The sequence below is a fragment of the Eulemur rufifrons genome, chromosome 14 (assembly GCF_041146395.1).
Source record: "Eulemur rufifrons isolate Redbay chromosome 14, OSU_ERuf_1, whole genome shotgun sequence".
NCBI lineage: Eukaryota > Metazoa > Chordata > Mammalia > Primates > Lemuridae > Eulemur > Eulemur rufifrons.
The window spans coordinates 1,904,895-1,930,023 of NC_090996.1; the positions used below are offsets into that span (position 1 = coordinate 1,904,895).

Consider the following 25,129-nt stretch of genomic DNA (forward strand, 5'->3'; position numbering starts at 1 on the left):
TGTTAAGTGAAAAAGTTACACAGGCAATATGTACATTAGCTTGTTTTGGTTTAAAAATAAAACTATGTCTGTATAAATACATACACATACTGATTCATATATGTGTGTGTTAGAAGGGACTCTTCCTCCTTTAGAGTTGACAGAAGATATCTGCATACCGAAGTAGGTGTAGGAACCCTCACCCACATCTCCATGAGTGTAAGACATGGCCTCATTCATAATCTGAAGGCTTTTTTAAAAATGAAAAAAGAAATGGCCTCATGAACCTATTTTCCTTAGCCAGCCAGATCAAGGATATAAAAGGAGATCTGAGAGAGACTTTTGTGATGAGATTGGTAAGAGGAGAGAACCATGTTGTAAATTCCTAACTCCCTTGTTGGGGCAGAGGTAGAAGGAAGCATAGTAAGGGTTAAGTCAAGGTAGAGTGGTCAGATGCCACCCCCCCCCACTGTTTTCTCATACAGTTCCTTATGTAATTATTAATGGTACCCCCTGTTACTATCAAGTATCCCAATTAGGACAATAACTGTATGGTTACCCAGCTTCAAGGGGCCCACTCTGACAGCTTTGATATACATTCCGTATGGCTGGAAGATCAAGGCTAGTGCATGATTCACATCTGAGAAAGCTAAAGCAGATTCTCATTCAGAAAAGTCCAAGGCCCGAGACCAGCTGACTTAAATGGCTTTGGTGGATAAGCCAGCAAAAGCTGTTGTGTTAGGATGAATCTACACTAAGCAGGTTTGGGGGTCAAGGTATCATGAGTGTTTCTCATGGGTCAGCCAGCATGGCCTGGGTTCTTGTCAAATAGAATTTATGCCCAAAACAGAGATGTATCTATCTAGATCTTGGAAATGACAAAAGAGAGTGGGGGGTCCAGCAAGAACCTCTCAGGAGTCATTAAAAGTTCCCCAAAGTGAGTCCATTATAACTATCTGCCAAGCTGAGAATGTGGAGCCACCCAGCCATACAAAAACTGGCCTATCTCTTAATCTCTCCTCCCTCCACACAGCCCCTACCCACCAACTCAGGAACTAAACAACAGTGAGTGAGTGAGGAAAGAGGTGAGCAGGGAAGTAGTTAAGTGGGAAAAGAAATGAGAGAGTAGAGGCAAGGGAGACAGTAGAATGAGGGAAGGCGCCAACAGGAAAAGAGTAGAAGGGGTGAAAGGTAAGCAGGGAGAAAAAAGAAGGAACATGACCCTTTCTGTAACGGTTCCAGGGGAGGGGAGGGAATTAATTTCAGAGTTTCAACTGTTACATATGACTGAACATTTTAATTACTGAGTAGATACTGGGTTCGTAACTTAACGTATTAGTAGGAGTATCTGTTACCTAAGAATTAAGGAGAAAGCCATGGGCCATGTTAAATCTTCATCTAGAAGCAGAGGAAGAATACTTCCACTGAATATAGTTTAAAGAAGTTGTGGAAGACCAAAAGAATATTTTGGATATTTTTCTTAATCTGTAAGTCATGCTTGTTCAATATATGGTTTACATATATATCTGTGTGAACATAGGGAAAAGCTGGCAAGATAAAATCTAAACTGTTAACAATGATTATCTGTAAGAGGTGGGATTCTTTCTTTATACATTTCCACATTATATGAATATTTTACTTTAAGCAAGTATTAGTTTTATCAGTATCAAAATATTAAAAATAGAAAGAAATACTTTTGAAGTAAACAAGTAACTGGCATTACAATAGAATAATCCACAGATGAGGTTTGTAAGGGCCTAGACTCAGACCTGCCTTCTCTAAGCACAATTATTCCTCTATCTCCCACATCTGAACATAGACCTTTCTCTGATATTTCTTAATCTTCTGCCCATTTCCTTTCAACCGTGGATACTCCTGGATGATCTTTTCTGTTTATGATTACCATGTTTTAAAATTTTTCCCCTGCTCACGGCTTCCTGTCTTTATGATCATTCTGCTTGTTACATGGCCATATTTGAAAACTTTCAATGCTGCGTATACCTTGTACACATTACTGTCAGTTTTATTTGGTAATTCCTTATGCAACAATTTCCCTTTTAAAGCACAGAGAGTACTGGAAAGTATTTGTATGTTCTGAATTTCTTTTAGATGGGGAAAACCGACCTGAAATCAAAAAGTCAACTCCAAACCAGAATATTTCTGATGAAAATCAAACCCATGACATGATAATGAAGAGACTAACAGGAGACAGTTTCTGGTACTCCATCTTAGGAGGACTCTGGGATTTTGATTACCAGTTAGAGTTTAACCAAGGAAACCAGCAGAGACATTTAGGACAACTATCTCTCACTCACAAAAAGATCACCCAGGAAAGAAGACTTGAATGCAATAAGTTTGCAGAAAACTATAATCTGAACTCAAACCTTATGCATCAGAGAATTCCTTCAATTAAAATACCTCTTAACTTTGACACACAAGGAAATAACATCAAACATAATTCAGACTTGATTTACTGTCAGGGAAATTATGTAAGAGAGAAGCCCTATGAATATAATGAATGTGGAAAAATCTTCAATCAACATATTCTTACTAATCATATTCCTACTGGAGAGAAACCCAGTGAATGTGGGAAGGCCTTCAGCCACAACTCATCTCTTATACAACCTCAGATCATCCTTACAGGAGAGAAGCCCTATAAGTGTGATGAATGTGCGAAAAGATTCAGCCAGAGGATACATCTTATTCAACATCAGAGAATTCACACGGGAGAAAAACCTTTTATATGCAATGAATGTGGGAAAGCCTTTCGTCAACATTCATCCTTTACTCAACATCTGAGAATTCATACCGGAGAGAAGCCCTATAAATGTAATCAATGTGGTAAAGCCTTTAGCCGTATCACATCCCTTACTGAACATCATAGACTTCATACTGGAGAGAAACCTTATGAATGTAGTTTTTGTGGCAAAGCCTTCAGCCAGAGAACACATCTTAATCAACATGAGAGAACTCATACAGGAGAGAAACCCTATAAATGTAATGAATGTGGGAAAGCCTTTAGCCAGAGTGCACACCTCAATCAACATAGGAAAATCCATACTCGAGAAAAATTATGTGAATATAAATGTGAGAAAACAATAAGCCACAGTCCTTCACTTACTCAGCAACACATAACTCATGGTGGAGAAAACCATATGAATATATAAATATGGGAAAATTGGGGGTCAGACCTTTTTATCCCATTCAATATCAAATTATTCATAGTGGAGAGAAAGTTTCTAAATAAGCTTTTAGTGCATAGAAACCAAATAGAGACCTTAAACTAGCAGCATATTACATTCCTAAGAGGGCTTATAAATAGTGAAAATCACTTATTTTATAAACAAGATTATATTAAGAGTCATGTTCTAAATCTGATTTTAAAAACTTTAAAAAAAATAAATAACCAGAAATCCAGTAGGCAATAACCTGTAATTATTCAACTGTAAGTTTTATGGTATAAAGACTTTAAATCATATAAACACTGATTATTCAAGGAATGCTATAGTGCAGCCAGTCATATAAACTTGAAATAAACATGAAAGAGCAGTATTTCTCAAATTTCAGTTATTTATGTGCTTCCTTTAGTTTTTACCATACCTAGTATTTACTTAAAATTTTTTATAAAGTGACCCAGGATTTTTAGCCTTCTCCTAGAAAATATTATTTAACATATAAAAGTCAAATTTTAGTTTTTTTTTCAATCAGGGGTTGCCTGAGGACGGGGTGGAGGGAGGGATTCCCACAGTTTAGTTTTCTATGCTAATTATATTTTTCTGTTTTCCATCAAAGTAGATATATAACTTCTGAAATTAAAAATATTCATTGATGTACCACCCAAAATTTGTTACCATCATTTTAGAAACAATATGATAGGATATGGCAATATTATATTATTGTTCTTTTAGCAATCCTTGCATTATTTTCATCAAATGAATCCTAGGATCGCTTTGAGAAGAGTCTTAGAGGAGACTGAGGGTCATAGTGATGAACTTTGAAAAATTGATTGAGAGAAGTCTGCTTTTCTCTTTTATTTTAGTTCTAAATTTCCCTATGGCAAACATAGATTTTTGTGTTAAAATTGTTGTGTCTGCTGTATTTGTAGGTTTGAATAGGAGGGTTTTTTGATAATGACCAGACGCTAAGAGTCCCCATGTCACCCTACACCACTGTGGAAGATGCAAGAGTAAGGAACTGTACCAGAGGGTGAGCCATGGTGACAAATAGAGGACAAAAACATCAATGTGCTTTACTGGCTTATATTAATATAAAAAACGAAAGATGTAATATAATTGGGTTAATAATTCATTTTATTTGTTGAAACATATTTATGTAACACCTTTATCCAAAAAGAATTTAAGGTGATTTAATTGATTTTTATGATTACCACTTTGTTTGACATAAGTACCATTTACTGTTATAAAACATTATAAATGTAAACTGTCAAAAACCATGAATAACTGCAAGTGTGGGGATGCTTCAGTTTCTTGGTTTCAGGTTTTCTCTTGGTCTTCTCGGATGTGGCTGAAGAAACCATCAGGCTGAGGTAGGAGCGCAGCCCTCTTGCTTTCTCACCTTTCTCCTAACACATCTCCCAGCTCTAGATTTTCCTGATTTTTTTCTCCCTGTGAAACGACTGGATTTTATAGGCCTTGTGTCAAAGATGAAGTGATTTAAAGACTTTTAAAAATTAAAACACTAAAAACCAAAAAACTAACTCATTTTATCAGAAGTTAGACTTTTCAAAGTGCATTTATGTCCCACACAACAGTGGGTATGAAATAGTTAATAACACCTTGATTACTATAGTCAGGGAGGATTTCTAATAGCATTTTGTTCAGATGTCTGTGCAATGTAGATCAGTTTTCAGGGAGGATCGATTCTGGAAGTATCTTCATCAAAAGGAGTCGCATTTAGCCTTCATTTGCAATAATGAGGTAGGGTATGGGGAACTCAGAATTCAGGAAGGGGGAGAGTGAGCCACAGTGAAGTCTCAGACAACAGAGATATGTATTAAAAGAAGTAATGATTAATTACAGTTGGTAAAGACTTTGATCAAAGATTAATTTTTCAACCAGAAAAAAAAAACAAATATCCCATGGAGTTCTAGGGGCTCTAGCACAAGGCAGTGTATCTTAGCACAGGTAAAAAATAAAAACAATGTGAAATTTTCAGAAGAGGATCAACAGAACTTGGACAATCCCAGAAAAGAGGTGTCTGGACTGAACCAGACCACATTTGGCCACGGATTTTCACCAATTCTTCATAAATAGGAATTGTAAAGTAGAATCCTATTATATATTCCTTAGGGTCATAAATGATTATGTTAATTGTACAGTAAACTGTGTAATTATGGTGTGGATTCATTCTCATGTTGTCTTGTGTCCTCTTCAAAATGTTCCAAGTTAAGGAGTGAACCCTAAATATATTAATTACATCAAAATACTGATAGAGTAGGGGAGACAGAGGAATATTATTCATTCCAAAACCTGTTTGTTACAACTTATTTCTGTCTAGGAGGACAAGATGTTACTCTTTCACATATGTAAGTCATTTGGTCCGTCCAACTGTCTGTTATTGTCCTTTTATGAGAAGAGATAATGAAGCTACACATAATAATAAGTGACTTATTCAGGGTTTTTCAGACTGAAATGTCACTTAACATGAGTCATCTTACTCCTAATCCAGTAGATACAAACAGTGCCTGGAATAGTCTGCTATTATATAACATTCTGAAACATTTGGTCAATACGTGAATTTTAATAAAATGAAAGATGACTGCTCAACACCAAAATCTGTGTGACTCTATTTCTCGTAATCTCAGAGTATTAAAGGATCATCATGGTAATTAATTCTGTGTTCAAAGGGATTGTTAGCATGGAGAAAAATACTCATTAAAATTTGTATTTTAATTAATGTTCACTTTATGTATTTAAGAAACAAATTGAAATTCTTTAAACAGCATTTCTCTACTTACAGATTTCAAACTAATAAAAACTTAAGAATTTCTAAAGTTAGATATCCCTACTCTTTTAAACACTGAATTCAGAAGTAAACATATCTAAACATTTCATTAATTTACCTGCAAAATGGAAATTTTTTAAAAATTAAAAATAATAAACATTTCATTAAAATCACCAACCTAAAATATCAGAGCCTATTAAATGCTTTAAACACTTTAAGAAACAGAAAAGACACACCGAGAATGTCACAATAATTATAACAAAACCAGTTATAAAAATGTTAAACCCATGGATTTAATTTTTTTTCTTATCCTTATTTCAACATTTTCGCAGGGTCCTAATTTTCCATATGTTTCTAGGTTTAGGTTGTTATACCATATACTCTCGTTATAACTTTCTCAAGTTTCAGTAATCTTGCCAGACCCAAAATAATACTGTCTCAGACAAACTAAGTTGCATTAGCAACTGGCTGATCCTTGGGTCATCCATTAGACCTACTTGCACAGACCAAAAACTTTTCTTTGGTCTCCTTTTATAACAAAACAGCATGAGTTAGTGATGGGACATTTTAAGACCCTTTGTATAGATTTTAAATTTGGAGGACTTGAACTTTCCTAAGACCCTCAGGCCATTGTCCTGTCATTTTAGTATAATGATCTTTTAAGGCAAGACCATGTTGTCTCACTGACTTTTCTAGTTTAGCATATGTGGATGTACCCTCTTGTTTTAAACATGATGGGGTTTCCTTATCACTGGGATATTCACCTCCATTGATAGAAATCATTTAAGTAACTTCATTTAAAATTGATTGCATGTAAATTAATACAACATCTATGGAAAACAGTGTGGAGATTTGACAAAGAACTAAAACTAGAACTACCATTAGCAATCCCACTACTAGGTATATATCCAAAGGAAAAGAAAGTATTATATCAACAAGATGCCTGCACTTGTATGTTATGGTAGCACTAATCATAATAGCAAAGATATCGAATCAACCTAAGTGTCCATCAACAGATGATTGGATAAAGAAAATGTATGTGAAATATACATATACAATGGAATACTATTCAACCATAAAAAAGAATGAAATCATGTCTTTTGCAGCAACATGAATGGAACTGGAGACCATTATCCTAAGTGAAACAACTCAGAAACAGAAACTCAAATATCACATGTTCTCACTTATAAGTGGGAGCTAAATGATGAGTACATAAGAACATAGAGTGTAGAATGATAGTTATTGGAGACTCAGAAAGGGGGAGGGAGGGGGAAGGTATGAGAAATTACTTAATGGATACAGTGTACACTATTCAGGTGATGGTTACGCTAAAAGCCCAGACTTCACTACTACATAATATATCCATGTAACAAAGTTGCACTGTACTCCTTAAATTTGTACAAATAAAAAAAATTGATCCCAGCCTTCCTTTGAGAGTCCCTGAAATTCCTGTGGGAAAGCAAGCTCCTAACTTCTTTTTTAAAATTATACACTCTTAATAGTAAGTGGTGTCACATGGGAATGATACTGTGTGTTTGGGGGTAGGAACGACCCATCATAGTGTACCCTCAGTAGCTCAGCAAGAAGTGAGTGTCCTCCAGACATCCTGATTTCCTATCATTGTCTATATTTTGCAAGAATAACAGGGCTCCTCAACATTTTAGGGCTTCCTTAAAGTTAGGTCCCATATACTTGCCCAATAACTAATTATTTTTATACTGAGTCTACATTTCTATAAAGTGTTACACCTCCCTGCCCCCAACTACAGAATTTCTGAAGCCCTGGATGGTGGCTAGCTCCATCTTCTGGGATTACAACATAAAAAGTTCTCTCCAGTTTGTGTAGAAAAGGTATTTGGCAAGCCACATTGCAGGCACCCTAGAATTATTACATGGAGCTGAGGCAAGGGGTAAGTGATGAGGTAGGAATGGGTTGATTAATGCAATAGCAATGTACAGTATGGTGAAGAAAAAAGCTCTTAGTACTGAAAATATAGCAGAGAAATATAAAGTATTAATATATGCTTTTGAAGAACCCCACATGTGGTAATGAAAATTTAATTCAAGAAATAATCATTACCCTTAAAACTCTTAAAAATCAATTTAAAAAGAAATTTAAAAAATCCACTGAAAAATGGGTAGAATACATGAACAGTTGACAAAAAGAGGTACAAATAGCCCTTAAAGGAAAAATGCTCATCTTCACTCATAAGAGAAATGCAAATTAAAACTGAACTGAAATACCATTTCTGACCTTTCAGATTGGCAGAAATCAAAAATCTTGATAATAAACTCTTGGTGAGACTGTCAGGAAACAGGCACTTTTACACATTATTGGCTGGAATACAGAATGTCACAAACCCTGTGGAAAGGAATTTGGCAATATCTAGCAAAACATAATATGTAATTTTGTCCTTTGACCCAGAAAACCCAATCTAGATATTTACCCTGAAGATATACCTCTAATAATAAAATACTTGTGCACAAAGTTATTCATTAAAGTACTGGAAACAACTAAATGCTCACACAAGAATAATTAGCTCAAAACACTACTGTACATCCACATAGTAAAGTTCTGTGCAATTAAAGAAGAACAAGGAAGATCAGCTTGTTCAGTCATCTCTAGGAACTGATTTGGAGTGATTCTTTCAGGATATGTTAAGCAAAGAAGAAAAATACAAAACAGTATTTATAGAATGTTCCTTCTTTGTAAGAATGAAAAAAGAATATATATGTATCTGATGATATTTACAAAAAGAAATATAGGAGGGACAAACCAGAAACTCATTGGTTACCTATGGGAAACTGGAACAAGATCAAAAAGATTGGGGAGGGAATGAAACGTCTCTGAGTATTTTTTTGTAGTTTTGACTTTTAACCCATTTTAATTTACATATTGAAAAAATAAGATTAAATTTAAAAGGAAAGGTTTTTTCTATCTTTGAATACAAAATTGTATGCAAACAGAAACAAATGAACCTGATTATATAAAATATTGATATCATAACCACACAGAAGAAAAAAAAGAATCTAAGGAAATTTTTTAACACGGTGCTCTCATTGAACACTCTAAGGACAAAAAGAAGTGCAAAAACATCTTGAGCATTACTTAGCAAGTTTGCTGTCAATAGAGATATTGTTATTATAATTCCAGAAGTATTTAGCATATATTGTAGGATTTAGCATTAGTCATTGATGTTGCTAGGGTAGGGAGCAAGGTTATCACTGTGGAAGAAAGGAGATAAAAATACAGAGTTGGGGAAGGAGAAGAAGAAACCCATTGATGTTTAGAGGTAGGGTGCATGTGTATTTCAATATATAGATAGCTACATCCCCTGAAATAGCCTAGAAGTGAGAAAATGCCAGTAGCAAGATGCTCACCTAGCACCCAGATCTTGGTTTCTAAGTTCTATTTCCACTGAAATTTTTCCTTGAGAAATTGCTAATCCAATGGCTGGGGCAGGAAAAGTATAGGTGAACCTGGATAATACTTTTGTACCAGAAAGTAAGGAAATGCACAAAAACTGATGGAGACAAGTGAAAAGGACACAAGCATCAGCTTAAAGAAGCTCCCACTGGCCAATTTTGGAACAATTTGAACTTGAAAGTGAATGACAGAGTAAACAATTAAATTTAAAATCCATGAGTCCATGCTGGTACAAAAATAGTTTAAACTGTTAAAAGGTGTGTGTGCAACAGCATGAATCTGAGAAGCATACTAAGTGAAGAAGCCAGACTTAAAAGAATAGATACTGTATGATCCCATTTATATGAAGTTCTAGACTAGGCAGTGTGAATGGATAGTGTATAATAGAAAGATCAGTGGTTGCTTCTGTAGGAGAAGGGGTTGACTAGGAAGATAACTTTGGAACTTATCTTCATAGGGGTCTGAGTCACATGCATAAACACTTAAATAATATATGCATTTTACTGTATGTGGATTATATCACAATTTAAAAATTTTAATGTGATGTGGGGGGAAGGGAAAGCTATTCTTTACAAGATAATGCCAACTATTAATAAAAATGTAGTAAAAATGATAGAAAAATCACCATTTTATAATAACCACAGCAATAATTGATTGAGGCAAGAATCACTGGATGCTAAACTCACTGGCTGAAAGTTTGTTTGGAGAACAGGGTATTCAATTTCAAAATCATCTCAGCAATTACTTATTAATTACAAAAGGAATTACAGTGGAGAAATCTGGCAGACACTACCTCAACCAAAGAGCAAACTAATATCAAAAATGGGGCACACTGCCATGTAACTTATGATGCACTGGAAAAGCCACATCACGTGTAATATTATTACTGCCAAGAATATTAATCTGAATTCAAACATGAGGAGATTATCAAAGCCAAATTGAGAGACATTTGGCAAAACAATTGGCTAGGACTCTTTTTAAATGTCAGTGTCATGAAGGAAAAAAGAAGAAAAGACTGAGAGACTGCTCTAGAGTAAAGGAGACTTAGAGCCTGATAACTAAAAGTAGTGCAAGACCTTGGTTAGATTCTGGATCAATTTTTTAAAGCTGTAAAAGACATTATTAGGATGATTGAGAAATGTGGCTATGGACTGTATATTACATTATATTATATCAATGTGAAATTTCCTGAGTGTGATAATTTTACTGTGATGATATAGGAGAATGTCTTAGAGGAAAGATACAAGATGGAGTATTTATGGGTGAAGTATAATGTCTGCAACTCTCAAATGCTTTCAAAAAATATATACCACACACATATGTGTGTATACATTTAGACATATATAGACATATATATCAAGTGATGTGTGTGTATATATCTTAAGAGAAAGATAAAGCATGGCAAAATATTAACAATTAATGGATATCTGAGTGAAGGGCTTATGGTTGCTTACTGTACTTTTGCAATTGCAATTTTTCTATGGGTTTGAAATTTTTGTAATAAAAAGTTGGTTTTAAAAAGCAACCGCGGTGGCTCACACCTGTAATCCTAGCACTTGGGAGGCTGAGGCGGGCGGATCCTTTGAGTTCAGGAGTTCAAGACCAGCCTGAGCAAGAGCGAGACCCCGTCTCTACTAAAAAAATAGAAAGAAATTATATGGACAACTAAAAATATATAGAAAAAATTAGCCAGGCATGGTGGCGCATGCCTGTAGTCCCAGCTACTCGGGAGGCTGAGGCAGAAGGATTGCTTGAGCCCAGGAGTTTGAGGTTGCTGTGAGCTAGGAGGACGCCACGGCACTCACTCTAGCCTGGGCAACAGAGCGAGACTCTGTTTCAAAAAAAAAAAAAAAAGCAACATTCATTGAATCTTAAAATGGGCCAAATTTTAACTTTATAAAAAGAGAGGGGATGAACTGCTTGTCCTCAGAGTAATCTCTTTTTATTGTGATTTCCTGTAATATACAGTATCTGCCAATGAGCACCAAAATGTTTCCAAATGGATCTCAACCTCCCAGTATCCTAAGAAAAAAGGATATTGCTTGGGTTTATACATGGTACTCCTATATTCAGGATCAGATAATTAGATGAACACTTAACATTATATAATTCCAACATTTCTGCTAGGAGAAATGTGAAAACAAAACATTTTAATATAAAAAAGAATGAAATTTTTCATTGAAAGACATCATCAAAAGAAAAGGAAATGAAGAGTGTCAAAAATAAGGGTCAAGAAAGGCAGGTTACAGATTATCATAATTCCCATCAAAATCCCAACTGGTTTCTTTTGCAGAAATTGATAAAGTGATATTAAAATGTGTATAGAAATGCAAAGATCAAGAAGAGAGGGATAATTTTGAAAGAAAAGAACAAAGGTGGGGAGTCACGTTTCCTAATTTCAAAACTTGGCTACAAAACTATAGTAATATAAACATGGTGGTGCTGGCATAAGGATGGACATATCCATCAATGGAACAGAATCAAGAGTCCATAAATAAACCCTTATATTTACAGTCAATTGAGTTTTGACAAGGATGCCAAGACAATTCAATGAGGAAATGATAGTCTTTTTAACAAATGATGTTGAAACAACTGGATATCCACATGGAAAAGAATGAAGTTAGACCTCTTTCTTATACCATACACAAAAATTAATTCAAAATGGGTCACAGACCAAAAGGTAAGAGCTAAAACTATAAAGCTTTTAGGAGAAAACATAGGATTAAATCTTCATGACCTTGGATCAGGCAAAGCCTTCTTAGCTATGACACCAAAACCACAAGCAAAAAAAAAAAAAAAAAAAAAAAATAGGCAAATTGGACTTCATCAGAATTAAAAACTTTTGCGCTTCAGAGGACATACCATCAAGAAAGTAAAAAGACGAGCCACAGATGGGAAAAAAATATTTGCAAATCATAGATCTGATAAGTAACTTGTATCTAGAATATGTAAAGAACTACTACAATTCAACAATAAAAAGACAACCCAATTGGAAAATGTGCAAAAGATCTGAATAAACATTTGTCCAAAGACATAAAAATGTCCAATAAACACATGAAAAGCTGAAGCTGTTTAACATCATTAACCATTGAGGAAATGCAAATAAAAACCGCAGTGAGATACCACTTTAAATCCACTAGGATAGCCATAATCAAAAAGTCAGGAAAAATTTCTAGTGAGAGAAAGAAGCTCTGAGTTCCTTTGTGTGGTGACTTCTTCACCCAAGAAGACTTGGCATCACTGGCTTTTTCATCCATTTGGGCTCTGCTCCCAGAATTAGGAGCAGAACATGAAGAGCAGGATATTGGCAGAGATCAACCCCCGAGAGGCTTGGAGTCCAGCAAGAAGGGTAAGTGGAGCACTTACTTCTCCCTCCCCCACATCTCTGGCAGCCAGTGGGCTCCCACGCTACTGGAGAGCTCTTCTCCCCTCACAAGCCCAAAGGCTACTGCCACCAGTGAACTGGGAGTTTCTTGAGGACAAAGCACCAGGCAGCCAGCACCCTTGGGGTCACTCCCCATCACCACAGACCTGATCTGAGATGGCAGATGCCATATTGCTTTTCCACCCACTGTGCACTTTTGTCCTCCCCAGAAGGCCTCAGCCCCTCGGTTTTCATCTCACTCATTCCCACACAAACATTTCCCAACTCTGGTCCAGACTGCGGGGGGCCACAGTGGGCCAATGGGTCCTGTGGGAGCTGCATGAACCCAGAGCCTGGACATTCTGGGTGGGCTGTCTTCTATACAGAGGGACAGAAATAACCACAGTGCTAGATTTCTCCCACTCAGACTCTTCCTCCTCTTCCCCTTCCCTGCCCATGGCTGCTGAGAGATGATTGAGCCAGGTCTCACAGGAACTGCTTCTCCTTGTTGTTGGTGCATCTACCACACTGTAGCTTCCACAGAGAGTGGGGCTCAAACCTTTCCAGACTCTTTTTCTCCCCTTCCCTTCCCCCACCTGCAGCTGCCAAAAGAGACAATAGAGCCACCACACTGAGGCTTTCACACAGAATGGGGCTCAGACATTTCCTCTAGGAGTTCTGCAGCGAATTGAGGGGTGTTTGGATTGTGAGCTCCCTGCCCACTGGCCCCACCTGGTGCCACTTGCTGGCCACTCCATCAAAGCTGGGCATGCCCTGAGGCAGAGGGACAACAAAACTGCTTCAGCACCCCATGCGCAACTCAGGACCAGTGCACTTCTCCCTAGCATGGTCAGGGATTGCTCTTTGGGGACCCAGGGACAGGCACACAGGCCAGATCCCATACTTCTGGGTCTCACTCACATTGCTTGGGGGCAAGGAAGGGAGATTTGTGATTGGGTGAGGCCACTACAGCCCCTCCCTAGTGGCTTTGCCTAGAAGCTGGGAGCAGACCTATGACCTCTACTGAAACAGATACCTTGCTGGCTTTGGTGGAGCCTGAGGGCAAGGTCACCCACCTACCCCTGCCCAGCCACACTCCCAAACCTGCCTCTGCTGAGGCGGAGAATAAGAACACATCTGAAGTTCAAGGGCCTCACCCACCACCTGGGGCAATCAAGTGCTTCTCTGGAGGGACTAGAGCTGGACAGAGGACCCAAAAATAACATTGCAGCTTGATCCTTCCAGCAAGCACCACCTACTGACAGGGAAGTCAATTTCCACACTCTTTACAGCATTTACTGACTCAATCATATAGGGGGTAGTTGAGTCTCACCCACAAGCACCACCCATTGTCTCAGAGACTAAACTCGGCATGCCATTATCTAATCAAAAGAAAATCCAAAAATAAGAAGCAAAAGCTGCCCCAGATAAGAAGGAATCAGCAAAAGACCTCTAGACACATGAAAAATCAGAGTGAAAGGACACCCCCCAAAAACCAATAACTCTATACCAATGGAAACCAACCAAAATGAGAATATTGAAATGACTGATAAAGAATTTTGAATAGGGATTCTAAGGAAGCTCAATGAAATATAAGAGAAAATAGAACCCAACACAAAGAAACCACAAAAACAATGCAGGAAATAAAAACTCACTAAAGAACTCGAATTATGTTAAAAAGTCAAACAGAGCTTCTGGAAATGTAAAAAATCATTCAAAGAAATACAAAACACAATGGAAAGCCTTAAGATTAGGCTAGATAAAGCAGGGAAAAAAAAGAAATCTCAGAGCTAGATGACAACATCTTTGAATTAAGCAGGTCAGACAAAGAGAAAAACAGAGAAATGAGAGGAATGAACAAAGCCTGCAAGAAATATGGGATTTTTGGGGGAGGAGCCCTAACTTAAGAATCACAAGCATCCCTGAGAGTGAAGAAGAAAATACACAAGGGCTGGAAAACCTATTCGAGGGAATACTTGAAGAAAATTTCCCAGGTCTTGCCAGAAATCTGGACATCCAGGTACTAGAAGCACAATGGACTCCTGGGAGGTTCATTGCCAACAGGCAATCACCATGACATGTAGTCATCAGACTGGTCAAAGTTAACATGAAAGAAGAACTCCTATGAACCATAAGGCGAAAGCATCAGGTAACTAACAAAGGAAAACCCATCAGACTAACTGCAGACTTCTCAACTGAGACCTTACAAGGCAGAAGGGACTGAGGCCCCATTCTCAGTCTTCTCAAACAGAGTAATGGCCAGCCTAGAATTTGGTATTTTGCAAAAGTGTATTTTTTATAGAAGAGAGAAATAAAGACCTTCTCAGACAAGCAAGTGCTGAGGGAATTTATCAAGTCCAGACCTACCCTGCAGGAAGTGCTCAGATCTGCATTATACACTGATAAGCACAATAGACACCCATCAGTGTAATACCATTCAAAAGCTAAAGTTCAGAGCCCAGATACCACAATGGCTCAAGGGGTAAAACAAAGTAGTAAAGTACTACACAACAGGATGAACAGAAATCCACCCCACTTATCAATTCTTTCAATAAATGTGAATGGCTTGAACTCCCCAATGAAGAGACATAGGCTGGCTAAATGGATAAAAAAAAAATACAAGCCAAGTATCTGCTATCTCCAGGAAACTCTTGTAACCCACAAAGACTCATTCAGACTCAAGGTGAAGGGATGGAAAAAGTACTCCATGCAAATGGAAACCAAAACAAAACTGATGTAGTGATTTTCATATCAGATAACACAGACTTCAAATCAACAAAAGTAAAGAAAGTCAAATATTGCCATTATGTAATGGTGAAGGGAAAATTCAACAAGAAGACATAAAAGTCCTAAATATCCATGCACCTAACACAGGTGTACCCATATTCATAAAGCAAATCCTACTTGATCTAAACAAAATGATAAACACCAGCACTGTAAGAGCTGGGGACTTCAGCATCCCACTGACAGAATGGGACAGATCCTCCAAATAGAAAATAAACAAAGAAACAATGAACGTAAACAGGACTTTAGAACAAATGGGCCTAACAAACATTTATAGAACATTTTACCCCCAAACTATTGAATATACATTCTTCTCATCAGCTCACAGAACATTCTCTCAGATTGGTCACATCCTAGGCCACAAAACATGTCTCAGTAAATTTGAAAATAGAAATTTTACCATGTTTCCTCTCAGACCACAGTAGAATAAAATTAGAAATCAATGCCAATGGTAACACTGAACTCTATCCAAAGTCATGAAAATTAAAAAACCTACTGCTGAATGATTCAAGGTCAAGAAGGAAATTAAGATTGAAATCAAAAGATTCTTCAAACTAAATGACAAAGGGGACATGAGTTACCAAAATCTGTGGGATTCTGCAAAAGCAGTCCTAAGAGGGAAATTCCTAGCCTTAAAATCTCTATATCGAAAAGACAGAAAGATCACAAATCAGTAATCTAATGAATCATCTCAAGGAATTGGAAAAGGAAGAACAGACCAATCTCAAACCCAGCACAGGAAAAGAAATGACCAAGATAAAGCAGAATTAAATTAAATTGATTCCAAAAGAATTATACAGGCCAGGCGTGGTGGCTCACGCCTGTAATCCTAGCACTCTGGGAGGCCGAGGTGGGCGGATCGTTTGAGCTTCAGGAGTTCGAGACCAGCCTGAGCAAGAGCGAGACCCCATCTCTACTAAAAATAGAAAGAAATTATATGGACAGCTAAAAATATATATAGAAAAAATTAGCCAGGCATGGTGGTGCATGCCTGTAGTCCCAGCTACTCGGGAGGCTGAGACAGGAGGATCCCTTGAGCTCAGGAGTTTGAGGTTGGTGTGAGCTAGGCTGACGCCATGGCACTCACTCTAGCCTGGGCAACAGAGTGAGACTCTGTCTCAAAAAAAAAAAAAAAAAAAAAAAAAAAAAAAAGAATTATACAGAAAATTAATAAAAAGTTGATTCTTTGAAAAGATAAACAAAATTGGCAGGCCCCTCACTAGATTAACCAGAGACAGAAAAGAAAGAACCCTAATAAGCTCAATCAGAAATGAATAAGGAGATATTACCACTGATACCACACAAATACAAAATGTCATCTCAGAATACTATAAAAATCTCTATACACATAAGCTTGAAAATGTTGAGGAAATGGACAAATTCCTGGAAACACACAACCTCCCTAGGCTCAAGTAGGAAGACAAAGAACTCCTGAAGAGGCCAATATCAAGTAACAAAATTGAAGCAGCAATAAAAAATCTTCCAAGAAAAAAAGTCTCAGACCAGGTGGTTTCACAGCCAAATTTTACCAGACCTACAAAGAAGATTGGGTACATATATGCAGAAATTATTTCATAACATTGAGAAGAAGGATAACCTCCCCAACTCATTCTATGAAGCCAATATCACCTTGATACCAAGGCCAGGAAAGGACAACAACAAAAAAGAAAACTACAGACCAAAATCCTTTATGAATATAAATGCAAAAATTCTCAATAAAATGCTAGCAAACCAAATTCAGCTGCACTTCAGAAAAATAATCCACCATGATCAGGTGGGCTTCTTCCCAGAAATGAAAAGATGGTTCAACATATGCAACATATGCAAATCTATAAGTGTGATTCACCACATAAATAGAAGCAAAAACAAAGACCATATGATCCTCTCAATAGAAACAGAAAAAGCATTTGACAAAATTCAGCAACATTTTATGATAAGAACTCTTAACAAAATAGGCATAGATGGAACATACCTCAAAATTATAAAAGCCATATATGACAAACCCACAGCCAACATCATACTGAACAGGGAAAATTTGAGAGCATTCACACTTAGAACTGGAAACAGACAAAGTTGCGCATTGTCACCACTTCTGTTCAACATAGTGCTGGATATCCTAGCCAGAGCAAGCAGGCAAGAGAAGGAAATCAAGAGTATCCAAATGAGGAAAGAAGAGATCATACTAGTGTTCTTTGTTGATGATATCATATTATATCTACAAAACCCCCAAGATTCCACCAAGAGATTCCTGGAATTGATAAATAAATTCAGCAAAGTCTCAGGTTACAAAATCAATGTACACAAATTGGTAGCATTCCTATATGGCATCAAAAGTCAAGCTTAGAATCAACTCAAAGACTCAATACCTTTCATAATAGCAACAAAGAAAATAAAATACCTAGGAATATATTTAACCAGAGAGATGAAAGACCTCTACAGGGATAACTATAAAACACTGAAGAAGGAAATCACAGAGGACGTAAACAGATCGAAAACCCTACAATGCTCATGGATTGGCAGAATCAATATTGTTAAAGTATCTATACTACCTAAAGTGATCTACAGAATCAATGCAATCCCTATCAAAATACCAACCATTTTTCACAGATCTAGAAAAAACAATTCTGTGCTTTGTATGGAACCAGACAAAACTCGTGTAGCCAAAGCAATCTTAAGCAAAAAGAACAAAATGGGAAGCATCACTCTACCAGACTTCAAACTATACTACAAGGCTATAGTAACCAAAATAGCATGGTACTAGCACAAGAACAGAGATATAGACCTTTGTAACAAGACTGAGAACCCAGATGTAAAACTGTCCTCATATTGTCATCTAATCTTTGACAAAGCAGACAAAAATATACATTAGGGAAAAGAACCCTATTCAATGAATGGTGCTGGGAAAATTGGGTAGCCATGTACAGAAGATTGAAACTGGATGTGCACCTCTCACCTCTCACAAAAATCAACTCATGGTGGATAACAGACTTAAATCTAAGACATGAAACAATAAGAATTCTAGAAGAAAATGTTGGGAAATCTCTTACAGACATCAGCCTAGGCAAAGAATTTATGAAGAAGGCCCCCAGAGCAATCACAGCAGCAACAAAAATAAATAAATGGGACCTGATCAAATTAAAAAGCTTCTGCACTGCCAAGGAAACTATCATTAGAGTGAATAGACAACCTACAGAATGGGAGAAAATATTTGCATGCGACACAGCCAATAAAGGGCTGATAACTAGAATCTATATAGAACGTAGGAAAATCAACAAGAAAAAAATCAAACAACCTCATTAAAAAGTGGGCAGAGGACATGAACACAAACATTGCAAAAGAAGACAGAATAATGGCCAGCAAACATATGAAAAAGTCCTCAACATCTCTAATCATCAGGGAAATGCAAATCAAAACCACAATGAGATATCACTTAACTCCAGTGGGGACTTTCCCCAACTCTCTTGATGCGCCTGCGCAGTACAGCCTACCCCACCCCAGCCCCACTCAAGGTGACCTTGGGGGAATTACCATGTCATTAGCATTGTGATTCCCCACCCCCAGCGGGGGATGAACAGCTTGACATTTCTGAACAAGGCCATAAAAGGATAAAATCTCGCCTTCCCATCACTAGGGCAGAGGCAAACACTCCATTTGACAATTCAAATAATACGGCCCTTCCTCACTTGGTGGAAAGTGAAAGCCCAGAGACCCAGATAGCACTGAACCAGGGTCTAGGCGGACAAGGCCCCCTCCCACACTGCACGAATACTTTTGCTTCTTTTCAGCCCTCAATGAAGTCCTTTTCTGTCCTTGCTTTGTCACCAGCTCTCATTCTTTGGGGCAGGCAAGAACTGAGGGATTCAGGGTGCAGCCGGTAATGATGTGAACCCAAAGCTGTGAGATTTCAGTGTCTTGCACTGTTCTAGACTGCTTCAACTCCACTCAACACTGCAGTACAAGAATACACCCATCATGGGGAGAGTTCACCATTTATAGAAAAGCTTCTTGTATGTAACCAATCACTTATACACTAATATTTTTTGTGTATCCAGTCTGTACAAAGCACTAGGATAGATGCTGTGGGAAATCAAAATGAATGGGCTTTAGGTCCTTCTCCCTTCCGACAACATACAGTGTGGCTGGGGAAGCAGATGTGCACTTAAACTACAGGGAAAAACAGGCAGTACAGGATGTAAGCCGTAACAACTGCAAGCAAAGTATTCTTGGAGCACAAGTGAACTGTTCTTTCTGACTAGAAGCTTTGGAAAGGGTTTTCTGAAAGAAGTGTTATCTGAACCAGATTCTTAAGGATGAGTGGGTAGTATTTTGGCATGCAATGGATAAAAGGCAGTTCAAGGAATAGTGAACAAAGAGGGTGTATTAGTTTACTATTGCTGCTGTACCAAATCACCCACCACAAACTTAGTGGATTTAAACAATACAAATATAGTATCTTACACTTCTAGAGGTCAGAAGGCTCCAGGGGGGAATCTATTTCCTGGCCTTTTGCAGCTTGTAGAGGCTGCCTTCATTCCTTCCTCCTGGCCTCTTCCTCCGCCTTCAAATGGCATCCCTCCAACCTCTGCTTCAATCATCACACCTCCTTTTTCTGACTTTAATCCTCTTGCCTTCCTCCTATAAGAACCTTGAGATTACATTGGACCCAACTGGAAAATCCAGGATAAGAATTGATGTCCCCATCTCAAGATCCTTAACTTTATTTATTATTTTTATTCATTTATTTATTTTTTTTTTTTGAGACAGAGTCTCGCTTTGTTGCCCAGGCTAGAGTGAGTGCCGTGGCGTCAGCCTAGCTCACAGCAACCTCAAACTCCTGGGCTTAAGCGATCCTACTGCCTCAGCCTCCCAAGTAGCTGGGACTACAGGCATGCACCACCATGCCCAGCTAATTTTTTTTTCTATATATATATTTTAGTTGGCCAGATTATTTCTTTCTATTTTTAGTAGAGATGGGGTCTCGCTCTTGCTCAGGCTGGTCTCGAATTCCTGACCTTGAGCGATCCACCCGCCTCGGCCTCCCAGAGTGCTAGGATTACAGGTGTGAGCCACCTCGCCCGGCCTAAGATCCTTAACTTTAAAACATCTGCAGAGTCTCTTTTGCCATATAAGGTAATATATTCACAGGTTCCAATGCAGACACCTTTGGAGGCCCATTATTCTGTCTAGAGTGTAGGATTTGTTTGGAAAATAGTGAGTAGATTAAGGGAGGTGGAAAACATGGTGTGCTGCTGCACAGGAGGCAAATAGTGAGATCCTATGGGACCGGTCATTGGAGGGAAATACCTGGTGTGATGTTATAATATGATGTGAAACATATATTTGGGCTTGATCCTGGCTCCTGGCACAGAGTTCCTAAAGCACTTGGAATTTCCTGAGTGATAGGGAGAGAAGACCATATTGTGTTATTCATAATAAACGCCTTTCTACCATACCTGAGTTTATGCTAATGAGGTGACTTGAAAGATGGGAGTTGGCTGCCAGAGGAACCAACCCTGTGATTAGAAGGTTGGAACTTGCAGCCCCACCCCCCACCTCTGGGAGGTAGAGGAGCTAGAGACTGGCTTAATAACCGGTGGTCAATGATTCAATCAACCATGCCTATGCAACGAGGTCCCCACGAAAACCCTAAACAACAGAGCTCAGAGAGCCCCTGGGTTGGTGAACACATCCACCTGCTGGGAAGATGTCACAACCCAAACACTCTGGGGACAGAAGCTCCTGTACTTGGGACCCTTCTGGACCTCACCCAATGTAGTCTTCATCTGGCTGTTCATCTGTATCCTTTATAATATTGTTTATAATAAACTGGTAATAGTAATTAAAGTGTTTTCTTGAGTTCTATGAGTTACTATAGTGAATTATCAAATCTGAGGAGAGGATTATAGGAACTCCCAATTTGTAGCCAGGTTGGACAGAAGTGTGGGTAACCTGGGGACCCAATACTTGTGAATGGGATTTGAAATAAAGGGCAGTCTTGTGAAACCAAGTCCTTAACCTGTGAGGTTTGCAATAACTCTGGGTAGTTAGTGCCAGAATTGAATTAAATTGTAGGACACCCAGTTGGTGTCCATAGAGAATTAGAGAATTGTGATTCACACATTTGGTGCCAGAAGTGTTATAAATATAGAAAGAATAATAGTTTTTCTTTACCTAGAAAAAGTGTCAGCCCGCCCCCCGCCAAGGATAAAGGCCTCCTCAAGAATTATTATATCAATTAATAAAAGTCACTTTATAACTGATTTGTCCAGGGTCCACTAGCCTGCAGTGCCTGTAGTTTCTTGCAAAAACTTGTAGTTTTCTTGTTGAGAATCACTTGTGCATTGATAAGACTATTGAATTTGATGAATTACATATTTTTAGTGAAAGTTGAAAGTCTCTAGCTCTTGTCATTTTCTCTGCAGTCTAACCAGATTCCCTTACAAGCAGTTCCATAAGAAACTACAATAACTAGAAGTCTCTTTTTCCAGTATGTTATACTGTAAAGTATGTGGTGTCTCTTACGTGAATCAGCTAAATTGTAGGAATAATTGTAAGAACCGGAGATTTTTTTTTCTGGTATATTATTCAGAAAGCGAATTGGAGTCTCTTACATACACTAGATGAAAATGAAAAAAAAAAAAAAAAACCCTACAAGTTCTGTAGACTTGTATTTCCTGTATGTTTTTCAACCAGCTGAACAGTCTCTTACAAATACCTTTTTAGTTTCCAAAGAAATAATAAGAACAAGATATTTTTATTTCTAGTGTGTTATTCAGTAAGCAGGATGAAGTATCCTATATTGTACAAAGTGATTTCCAAACAAAAGTTTTACTCTCTCTTTTCTCGCTTCCTTTGGTGGCTTCCCTCCCCTCCGGACAGTGACCTGGATTAAGGGCTTTAGAAGTTATTAAGAGAGTGGACTGCTGGTGGAACACAGGCATATGCCAATAATTCTGCATTGTCCTATCAAAGTCACAAAGTGTCATGCTGACCCCACCACTTAATGGTATTTCCTGTTTCTTCTGAAGGATCCAGGGAGCCTTCTCTGGTAAAGGATTCACAAATCCATAGGAGCTGTATGCCTTTGTAATTGTATGTAATGTGCATAACTGTATATTGTGAAACTTCTCTGCCTGCCAATCTTCGAGCTCTAAGGCAAGACCTTTCGTTCTTCAGGGCGCTTTTCTTCCCCAGCTGGGCCTCTTGTGACTCTGTTCTTCTCAGATACATTCAGAAATGACCAAGTCCCCCATGAAGGGCAGTTTTCTTTGTCCTTCTGAAATGCCATCAAATGATTGAAGTATTGTTTTTTCCCTTCATCTGGGCTTTCTATGCCCAAGGAGGCCCTCTCCACATCTTCTCATTTACTTATTGATATAGTTAGGATATTTGTGCCCTCTAAATCTCATGTTAAAATTCTATCCCCAATGTTAGAGGAGGGGCCTCCTGGGAGGTGTTTAGGTCATGGGGGCAGATCTCTCATGAATGGCTTGGTGCTGTCTCCCTGGTAATGAGTGATTCCTCACTCTATTAGTTCATGCCAGAACTGGTTGATTAAAAGAGCTTGATACCCCTCCTCTCTCTCTCTCTCTCCTTTCCTCTCACCATGTGATTCTTGCTCCCTTTCACTGTCCATCATGAGTGGAAGCTCCCCAAAGCCTTCACCAGAAGTAGATGCTAGCACCATGCTTCTTATACAGCCTGCAGAACCTTCAGAATCTTTCTCATCTACTACCCTCCATGGTCACATCTGAAAAGCGTAGTGAGCAATACTGGACCTATGCCTCTTAACCAGTCCACTTCCTACTGTGGAGGAATTGCAGTTTCCTGACTATACAACTCCATTAGAAACTGTGAAAATAAGTAATTCAAAATCTCAGCTGTTGGAACTCTAAAGATTTTGATCCTTAAAGGAATATGATTATGAGGCCTGAGTCAAATGACAGGCAGCTGTAACCTTTTTTCCTCTGATTATAGACTGGCCTTCCTCCTTACCTGCATTGTTTTGTAAAATGTTGTAAATGACTGAAGGGTGCCAGGGAAGACCCCTTCCCTCTCCATCGTTGATCTTCATTATAGAGTAATCTCCCTCTTACCTTTGTCACACAAAGACTTCTTGGCTTAAGATGGAATATTAAATATACTCTTGGAAAGGAAATGAAAACCAACCATAAAGAAAAGAAAACAAACTGTCACTAATTTGTTGTAACTCTTAAATCAGCCTTGTATAGAAGATGTTGTAACCCTATTAAATTTCTCTGTCTTCGGATTCCTATAAGCAAGAATTTAATGTTTAAACTTTGGAGCACTGATCCCATTTCTCTGGAATTTGTGTGTCCCTGAATGGCCGTTCTCAGTTTTTTGCTTGAGTAAACTCTTTAAAACTGGATTCTGACCTTTTTGATTATTTCAGGTTGACATATCATAATAGTCTTTCCACTATTTGTATTCAACCAATTGCATGAGCTAGTAAGCAAAGGCCAGGAGGTTATTGTTCATGCCCTTGAATCTGGAATTCAGACAGGGTGTTAATGACTTGTAGCTATAGGCCTCCGGGCTGTGCTCCACTTTCTATCTCAGCCTCCATCTTGGCCTTTGTCTCTGGGAAACATAAAGCACAATCCCAGAGAGAGGACACATTGCCAATCTGTCCCTTCCCCACGAAGTCTCAAGGAATTGTTTAACTATGACCTTTGTCTGGTCAGGAGCATATAAATTTAAGTGCATAAGAGGGAATAGTAATAAGGCTTTTCTCCTAGGTCCCAATGTCTTCTCTCTCCTACTTTGCTTCCAGCCTTCGTCCCTTTACTCCCCCAAATTTGCTTGGGCAAAGAATTAGTCTTTTCAAAATTTAAGACACAGGATCATCTGATTTAACGGTCTTGGATTGCTGGCCCCAGGCAGAAAGGGCCTCTCTTGGCCAACCTGAATGTTCTTCCTTCTCTGCCTTTTCAGATCGGCCACCTGTGACCAAAGCTTGTCTGTTTTTTGCAAGACCTCACTAAAAAGCTGCAAGAAGTAGTCAACCACATGCCAGTATGATAGTTTAGCTATCTTTGGTCTAAGACCAGATTCTCATCCACATTTTGATTGCTATAATTACCACCTTATTCAACCAGCGTTTCTGAGCCATGGGGAGCTGAGGGGGGGGGAGGGCTGGTGTTGATTGGCATTGATTGATCAAACTTCCTCTCTCCCCAAAGTTAGACATTCCTTTCTCAAGGTTCCCATTACCTGTGCCTGTTTTATAATTGTTTCTTTCTCATCTGTCCCCGTTAGACTACAGTCCTTTGAGGGTGAGGGTTCCATTTTGGTTACAAGTAATGCCTTTGCCTCGCCCAAGCCGGGGCTAAAGGCGTGCCCTTCCCCCATGCAGTGCACTTTTATTCATCTTTTTGCCTCCAGTGCATAGAATATATTCTGACAATAAGTGTTCCATAAATGTTTGTGAAGAAATAAATTAGTGTTGGAGCAACTAATGCCTGGATGAATTCTTATTTTCCCAGCCTTCTCTCACCAGTTGCTAAGATGTTTCAGTGATCAAAGAAGATTCACCATGCCTATATTTTGGCCCCCATGTTGTCTGTTCCAGCAGCCTATTGTATGCTGTTC

General features: G+C 38.3%; 1 protein-coding gene across 1 annotated transcript in view; it reads left to right on the forward strand.

Moving 5' to 3' along the window:
• Positions 1-25,129, forward strand: part of ZNF713 (zinc finger protein 713) — a 63,528-nt gene that overhangs the window by 37,768 nt on the left and 631 nt on the right. The window contains exons 6-7 of the mRNA XM_069486671.1: positions 2,089-3,120; positions 12,644-12,718. Of these exons, the coding sequence (XP_069342772.1) occupies positions 2,089-3,120; positions 12,644-12,718 (1,107 nt within the window). The remainder of the gene's footprint in view (positions 1-2,088; positions 3,121-12,643; positions 12,719-25,129) is intronic.